We start from the raw sequence: 9,021 nt of genomic DNA on the forward strand, positions 1-9,021 counted from the left end.
GAGTGGACGTAGGCAAGGAAGTGCCAAACCACTATAAACTCTCGTGTTTGCACTCTCTCTTCCCTAACTTTTTTAAATTATATGTAATTGTGTTTATTTTGTTTATTATATATTTGCATATAATTGTCTCTTATTTTTGCATAGTTTTAATTTGTGAAAAAGAGAACATCACCCTATTTACCCTCCCCCTTCTAGGGTGATTACCATAGTTTGGATTAGCCTCAAATTCCTAACACAAACAAAAACTATAATTTTTATATAAAAAGGAACAAAGAAAAAACAAGGGAGCAATAGGTGTAACAAAAATTGTGGAAGTGCAACACACCACGACTACTCCTCTCTTGATTTTTTTTTTTAAATTTATAAAGAAACATGTAAAAATAGTTTCTTAATATTAAACTTATTTTTTATTTTTTCCTTTCCAATTTTTTTTTGGTATTTTCTCTTTACTTGGGGAAAAAATACAAAATAAAGGAAGAAAATATAGAGGAAAAATAGAAGAAATGAAAAAATAAAGTAAAATAAAAATAGATAAAAAATAATAAATTATTTTTAGGTAGTACTTTGAACTCATTTTTCTTCTTATATATGAGTATTGAATAACTTGAAAAGACATAAGTTTCTTAATAATTTTAAGTTAGTTTGGTTGCTAAAAGTAGTAAAGAAAGGAAAAAAAATATTAAAGAAAATCATTTTCTCTATGGTTTTATTATGAAAAATAAGAAAAAATAAAATATAATTAAAATTAATTAGAAATTTATATATTTTTAAATTATTTTATTTTTATATAAAATAGTTAAAATAAATTAAATTAGTTTAAAATAATATATAAATGGAGTGGATATAACCATTGATTGGATTGAGAAGGTCATTAAACTACTCGAATAAATATTTTGTATCTAATAACTACGTTATTCATAGATCTTAGTGGTCGTCAATCATTAGTTATTGATGCCTTTATAGAACTTGTTATAAGGAAAACATTTGTTATTTATAGACAAATTTGAAATTTGCAATCCTAGATCAGATCGATTCAGGATTATAAGATCATTTTCTATTAAATAAGAAAAGGGTATTGCACAAAATGTACTTCTAAATAATTGCTCCATAAATCCTACATCTATCTATGAAAAAGAAATTATGTCATTCTTATTTGTACAAATGTATATTACTTTAAACTTATTTAATTTATTTTAATTGTTTTATATAAAGATTAAATAATTTTTAATGTATATATTTCTAGCTAATTTTAATTATATATATTTTTTTCATAATTTTTAATAATAAAATCAAATCCAAAAAAACAAAAGCAATTTTCTTAACAAATTTTTTTCTTTCCTTTGTTCTTTTAAAGAATTAAATACAATTTTCTTCTTTATTTTTTGTTATTCATATTTTTCTTCAAAATCTTTGAGAACTAAACATAGCTTAAGTAAAATAATTTTTTCATATTTGATTTACTATAAAAAAATATGTAAAATAAAATAAGATATAATTAAAATTATTTAAAAATATATGTATTTTCAAATTATTCAATAAAAAAGGTAAATGAGGTTAAAAAATATATAAAAATAATTATTTATCTTTTGGATATTTTAAATCTATTTTTTTTCAATAACCAATTAGAACCTAGAAATTTTTTTTTTTCATGTCATTTATTGTGAAAAATATTAAAAAAATATAATTACATTAAAATTAATTATAAATTTATATATATATATATATATATATATATATATATTTATATTTAAATTATTTAATGAAGAATAAAAATGAATAAAATAAGTTTGAAAAAATGTTTAGAAATAATTTGTCAACTTCAGATCTATCTTTATTTTTATTTTTATTTTTATTTTCATTGTATTTTTTTTGTTTTTGTTTTTAAAATAGTTTTCCCTACCATTTTCCAAATAACCAAACATGGGTCTGTCTTTATTACATATATCTAGGTATCTATGTATATTAAGGCGTAATCTTTTGGGTATTTGAATAGAAATGAAGAATGGTGAATAAGTAGAGAGGGCGAAGAAGAGGGGGTCTGTGAATTTGAAGGAAGAGATGGATGAGGCGAACGCCAAGGCATTGGCGCAGCATCAGCAGCAGCTCATGCTGCAGCACCAGCAGCAGCAACAGCAGCAACAGCTTCTCCTTCTTCAACAGCTCCAGAAGCAGAAGCAGCAGCATCAGCAGCAGCAACAGCAGCAGCAACAGCAACAGCAGCAGCAACAGCAACAGCAGCAGCAGCAACAGCAACAGCAGCAAGCAATCTCCCGGTTCCCTTCCAATATTGACGCCCATTTGCGCCCTCCAGGCCTCCACCGCCCCATCTCGCTCCAACCGCAAAACCCCAACCCCACTCCTAACCCTAACCCTAACCCTAACCCTAACCCTATCCCCAATGTGCAAAACCCTGGCCCCGCAAATCCGCAGCAGCAGCAGCAGAAGGTGATGCGGCCCGGGCACCAGGTGGAGCTCCAGATGGCGTACCAGGACGCGTGGCGGGTCTGCCACCCTGATTTCAAACGTCCTTTCTCTTCTCTCGAGGACGCCTGCGAGAGGTTTGGTTTTGATTTTGTTTTCTCTGATTAGGGTTTCTGATTTGTTAATGATCAAGATCGATGGTGTGTTTGCGATGATTCATTGATTTGGGTTTCTGAAAATTTTGCATCTTGTGGGCGTGGTTTTGAATTTGTGAAGGGAGTGGGTGTTTTTGTTGGGTTTCATGGGGATTTGTATTTAGTGATCATTGCAATGGATATTTGTATTATTAATTGCCCTGTTTGATCAATTTTAAATGTTTGAAGATGGGTTTAGTTCTGTTTGATGTAAGAAAGTCTCAGAAAATTAGTTCCTTGTTTCTTCAGAAGAAGAAATGGGATCATTCAAATATTCAATATTGTGCAAAGGATCTGATGGGTAATGACGTGTACCTTGTGACACTGTAAGTTTACGAAATAGTGGAGCTGTGGACTCTGTGACCATGGTTTTCCTTGCAAATGGGAAATAAGATCAGATGCAAAATAATGGGATAACTTGGCATTGGGAGTCATATGCCATTGCCATGTTTCATAAAACTGTTTCGTTTAACACATTTCATGCCCGACAGTTCAGCCCATGTGTTTAGAACACCTAAGAAATCAAATAAGAGAACAAATTTTTTATTGCTTGAAGTGGTAATGTAATATTAAAATTCATTGAGATTTGAGACTGGTTTACATTTACATGGATGTATATGTATATTGGTATTTATAGCTAAATTGTTCTATTGGTTAAATATGTGGATGTGTTCTCCAGTGGCCATGCTTAGCTGGCCTTGGTTTGAGTTTGCTTGCTTGTTGGATGCCTGGCATATTGGTGAATTCTATCTAATCTGGAAATGTTTGTGATGGTGTTAAAGGATCCTTGGTGACTTGATGTTGATAGAATGGATAGAACATTTTTCTGTTGGCTTTTATTTCGTAATGCAGATAATTATTCCAGCTTTGGATTCCATTTATATCTGTCTTCTGGCAAATAGCCTGTGAAATGGAATGAAATGCTTTGCTATACGTTTTCTCAAGTTTCTAGAGAATTTCATTGTTGTTTTCAAAGGAAAAATCACTTGTAATGTCACTAGGGTTTTTGTGACTGCTGCGTGGAATTACAAAGACAGATATGCTCTGTCACATATGAAGGTCTCCAAATAGTGTGTACCTGCTTTGAGGTTGAGATGTGAGCATCTGCAGTGACATGACATTAGAATATCTGTTGTATGCATAGGATTTCTGTTTATGTTTCTTAGAATAATATATTAGATTCTTTCCCTTGATCTGTGGGTTGCTGTCTGAGTTGATGTTATTTTATTTTATTTTATTTTTATAGGTAAATAAGAGTTTGTATTAGCAAAGCTTAGAAGTGGTAAAAAAAAGTACACACAAAGTATACAAACAACGCCCAAGAAGCTATGCGAAAAGAAAGACGAAAGAAAGATCCTCTAAATACCCCCTACCCCAATTCACAAAAGTGTACAAAAAAGAATGTTTTAAAGCTTGGTCGGACCGTTTAATGTCATTGAACACTCTTTCATTTCTTTCCTTCCATAAGGTCCACATTAAGCAAAGGGGGGCAGCCCTCTAAGCCTTCTCCCTTCTCTTACTCATAAAAGCTCCATGCCAACCAATCAAATTCCTTTTAATTGAGGAGTGTAGGACCCACTGCACATCAAATAGAGAGAAAAGCAACCTCCACAACATTGTAGCCTTCTTACAAAATAGGATCAGGTGGTCACTGGTTTCCTCTTCCCCTTTACACAAGTAACACCTATTTGGCATGTTCTAGCCCCTTCTTTTGAGCTGATCAATGGTCAAGATTCTGTTCCAAGACGCTTCCCAAGCAAAAAAGCTTACCCTCATCGGAGCCCAAGACCTCCAAATAATACTTCAAGGAAAAGGGTCACTAGAGGTTCTTGTGAAGGAGCGGTAGAGCGATCTAATAGAAAAAAGGCCATTCTTGCTAATCTTCCAGCTCAAGACATCCTCCACATCTCTATTCAAAACCAAAGGATGCAGTTTTCAGAACAAACCCTCCACCTCTTCCATTTCCCAATCATTAAAGTGTTTTGAAAACAGAGGATTCCAGCTACCCACCTCCCCGCCCTCCTCCCAAGCATCAAACACCCGCTCATCCTTGTTGACCGCCAACCGGAATAAATTAGGGAAAACTTCTTTCAACGTTTGGTCCTCACACCACAAATCCTTCCAAAATTTGGCCTTCCTCCCATTCCCTACGATAAAGCGGGATCTACACCGAATATCTTCCCATCCTTTTCTAATAACTTTCCTCACCCCCACACCATAGCCTCCCCTCACTTCTCTCGAATACCAACCTCCTCCCTCTACCCCAAATTTGTCTATGATGACTTGTTTCCATAGAGAATCCCTCTCTACTGTAGATCTCTAGCTCCACTTCCTAAGTAAGGCTTTGTTTAGGGCCACAAGACTGCGAATACCTAAGCCTCCTTGCCTCATATCAGCACAAACCAAACTCCAATTCACCAAGTGCGGTTTTTTCTCTAAGGCACCACCGCCCCACAAGAAGTCTCTTAGAATCTTTTCAAGTCTTGCACACACCTTCTGTGTTCTCTATGCTGTTTCATATTTCTCTTCTCTTCTTTTCTTCTGCTTCTTTCCCTTTTTTCCTTCTTTTCTTTTGGTTTTTTGGGGGTAGATTGAAAGTTATAATAAAGGAAGGGGGGAAGCAGGAGGTGGCATAGTATAGGTTGGTGATCTATTTTGCATTTGTGGTGGTTTGGTCTCAATAATATTGTGATGTAATGTTACTGTGATGATTATTTGTGTCCCTGTCAAAGGTCATAAGGTGTTTCTGTGTTATATGCTGCATGTGGTCTGGGTATATGAATGGATTTGTGTCTTGTAGGTTTTTAGGCATTGATTTGTTTGTGTCCTCTAATGAATCCTGAAAATTTCAGTTTATTGGTCATTTGCCTTTGTTTCAGAATCTGTTTTTTCCCCCACTATGTAGTGGGGATGAACATCAGTCCTAAATATTAACTCTTGTGAGAAACTTAATGGACGAATCACATTCTTTAATTGAATTACAGCAATTATTTGTTGTAGATGAAATCCATTTTCTCAGAGGTGCTTCTCATGAATTTAGAAGCCCATGTAATAAAACTCTCAAGTATTGAGACATGTGAGATTACAAAGATGGTGATTAGTTATTATAATGTATTCAATCTTGGATTTGGAATGGTATAGGATTTACCCTATGCTTTAATAACAAGTTTCCAACGCTATTAAAACTTGTAGGATTGTACTTGTCGAATGCAATAGTTTCTATGTTTATCAGCTTTGAGGAACTTTTCTTTCTTCAAGAAGTGATAAATCTCTTCCCTGGAATTTTAACTACAGTTAGTGATGGTCTTGGATGATTGTTTGTTTATCCTTGAAATTAAAAGAAAGTAGTGGTAAGGATAAGTCATGGCTGCTGCTGAATTGTCATTAGGCCTTCATTTCAAATTGAGGCAAAAATCCGAATTTTTTATGAACAGATTGGGTAGGAGAGACAATATTATCTTGATTAAGGCAAGCACTGTTGGAATTCCAGGTGACCAGTGATGGAGAGTTGTTCTTGAAATCAGCTATAGGAAGAACAGGGAGCAGAGAAGCAAAAATGTGGCAACATCTGCCCTAGGAAGAATAGGGGAGCAGAGAAGCAAAAATTTGGCAACATCTGCTGAACCTTCCTTAATCATAACAGTTCATAACCTTCTGGGATGGTGATAATTCCTTCCTCTCATCAGATTCTGGATAAATAAATCTAGACATGGTACTGCTGTATCATAAAAAAAATTGAAGTATGCTTGTATCCTCAATGTTTCCCAGGAAAATTTGTCCCTTCCTTCCCATTAGCAGTTCCAGAGATACCTTTGCCCAACTAGAGTGTTCCTCCCTGGTTAAGAAATATATGAAATTATGAATCCTCCTTCCCTTTTAAGAAATACTAATCAAAACTCCCTAACTCCTCCAATAGGGCTTAAACCAAAGAGTTGTTTCCAATCAGCAGCAATTTTTTGAACATAAACTCAGGAATGATCACTTCTTCAGAATCTGGCAAATTTGGTCTAGAGTCCAAATAGATGCTGGAGAAGTAGCATGGTGATTCTCCACTTTGTCTTGTGAGGAAATAAAGTCCTGGTAAGCAGAACTATATATGCGTGTGTGTGCATGTGTATGTGTGTGTGTATTTCTTTAGTTAACTTGTTAGTATGTTAGCTTTTATCCTCTTTGTGGGCTTATTCCACAATCCCAAAGGCCAAACAGAAGAATTCTTGATGCTGGAGCATGTTAAGTCTTTAGGGCTTACTTTGTATTAGTATTATTATAAACCAGATTGTGTCACACTTCCCTTGTTGATTAGCAGCTCTGGATTAGGTAGTCAATAGTTACTCTTGCAGGAAGAGTGAACTTTAGTAAGTAGATAGAGCAGTGGATGGAACTATAGCAAGCCGTTTCTGCGGTACAAGAATATGATATGGTATGGACATGGTGACAAGGCAAATCCTAAAGAAAGGACATAGATGCAGTTAGGACATGGCAGTGCATATGGGTCTGTTATGGAACTCATTTCTATTTCTACAATGAAAGAATCATTTTTCAATGATCTGAGGATTTTCCTCATTCTGTTTGTTCTAGGTATGCCAAGTATTGATAACGACACAATGTTTTGTGCTACTTTTTCGTAATATTTTTTCTTGCCATATTAGAGTTGTATCTGTATCCTAGTGTTTTGAGTTTTCTGTCTTCGTTTGTCTATTTGTCTAAATCGTAGTCATGTCGATGTTTCATATTTGTTTCCATGCTACTATGCCACTAAGCAACCCTTGTTTAAATTTGTTTCTCGAAGTAAAACTAATGATTTTGGGAATCATTTGGAGAAAATAGCCATAATTTTGGGGTTCATTATCGTCTTCCTCTGCTTGAGAGGTGGACCATCTTCCTCTGTTTCTTCTTCTTCTCAATGGTCATCCTCTTTTTTTGTCCTTTGTTCAAATTTGTTTGTTGACATTAAATTTGTGATTAGAAATGCTGACCCTAGAGAGCTTGTGGGCTTTGAGAGATGAACTAATTTCCTCTGTTTTCTTCTTCCCCTGTCTTTGAGAGATGAACTAATTTCCAAGATATTAAAAATTAATTTTAATTCTTGGATTTTGAGTAACCAGCTTATAAATTCATTACTGAGGATCAAAACCAGGGAAGAAATGAAGAGAATCATGTTTGCTATCTACTTTCAAGTAGAAGGGTAGCCTGGAGTGATGTAGTCTGTTTTTGGTGTTCTTCCTTTGTCTCATATATGCTAGAATCAGACTGTCATATCCAGTTTTTTCTGAATACTTATGCAGGCTACTGCCTTACCATGTGGTGGCAGACTATGAAGCAGAGGAGGATGATAGAATCCTTGACTCTGACACTACAGGCCAAATGCCGTCCCGCTCTCAGCAATGGGACCACAATATTGCTGCCAAAGTTGCAGAGTTCACTGCCACATTTGAGAAACAGGCCCTTGCCTTCAATATCATATCCCGCAAGAGAGCCATTGGCGAGTTTCGATCAGAGGAGAGGTTGATGATTGAGCAAGCACTCCTGCAAGAGGAGAAAAGAGCAATGCTGGAACTGAGGACAGAGATTGAGTCAAGGGAGAAGGCTGGACGAGAGGCTCATGAGGCGAAGTTGCGTATGGCAGCAATGGTTCAGGCAGAGCAAGCACGGGCAGAGTCACAGGCCCATGCTGAGTTGCTGGCTCGAGCTCCAATAAGGGCGAGTGCACTCGGGCCTCAGGGCAATGACCTCCCAATTGGCCATGATATGGCAGAGCAGGAACAGGGTGTCAACCCAGATGAGATGATGAATGGTTGGGGAAACAACACACAGAGAGATGAGAAAGAGCCATCTGAGGATTTCTTGAACGATGAGGAGACTGAAAATGGAGACGCAGGCATGCAAGACGAGTGGCGTGAAGTTGGAGAGTTTGATCTGAACACCAGATAAAGATCAAATAGCAGATCAAAGTACATGTTGGTGGATCATCAATCTACTACTCTACTCTTCATGGTCCCAGTGATGCTTTCAGAAATATGAGGTTCTCCCTTTGGAAGGAAAAAGAATACAAAGAAGGGAACATGGCTATGTAAATTATGGATCTATTATTTTCAGTGGATTAGATAACCTTTCTTTTTGTCCATGGCATGGTCTAACAAGCTTTTATGTGGGGTAGTGGTTGAGGTTGAAAACTACTGATCTTGATTCCATTATTACTCATCCCAGTAGCTACTTTTCCGCTCCTTGGTTTCCCTATAGAACGGCATCTTGAATCATAGAGACAGTATTAGCAAGGAGGTTAAATTGATAGGTTGTATTTAAATTTATAACTCTAGTTTGATCATATAATATTAATAATTGTTTGATATAGAAAAGATCAATAAATTCATACTCATCTATATTTGATAATAAATTAAGGATTGAA

At 35.7% G+C, this 9,021-nt stretch overlaps 1 protein-coding gene across 1 annotated transcript; it reads left to right on the forward strand.

Annotated features, from left to right (window-relative positions):
- The first annotated feature begins 1,844 nt into the window (after window positions 1-1,844).
- On the forward strand, window positions 1,845-8,839 carry LOC100249418 (uncharacterized). The gene is made up of 2 exons (XM_002267054.5): window positions 1,845-2,558; window positions 7,901-8,839. Exons 1-2 carry the CDS (start codon window positions 2,059-2,061, stop codon window positions 8,544-8,546), a joined length of 1,146 nt encoding a protein of 381 aa, XP_002267090.1. The 5' UTR covers window positions 1,845-2,058; the 3' UTR covers window positions 8,547-8,839.
- The last annotated feature ends 182 nt before the right edge of the window (window positions 8,840-9,021 follow it).

The sequence above is a fragment of the Vitis vinifera genome, chromosome 16 (genome assembly GCF_030704535.1).
Source record: "Vitis vinifera cultivar Pinot Noir 40024 chromosome 16, ASM3070453v1".
Lineage (NCBI taxonomy): Eukaryota > Viridiplantae > Streptophyta > Magnoliopsida > Vitales > Vitaceae > Vitis > Vitis vinifera.

Coding starts and splice junctions, on each gene's coding strand:
- LOC100249418 (XM_002267054.5), top strand. CDS start 2,059: ATGGATGAGGCGAACGCCAAGGCATTGGCGCAGCATCAGCAGCAGCTC. Junction 2,559..7,900: donor CTCGAGGACGCCTGCGAGAG/GTTTGGTTTTGA, acceptor ATACTTATGCAG/GCTACTGCCTTACCATGTGG.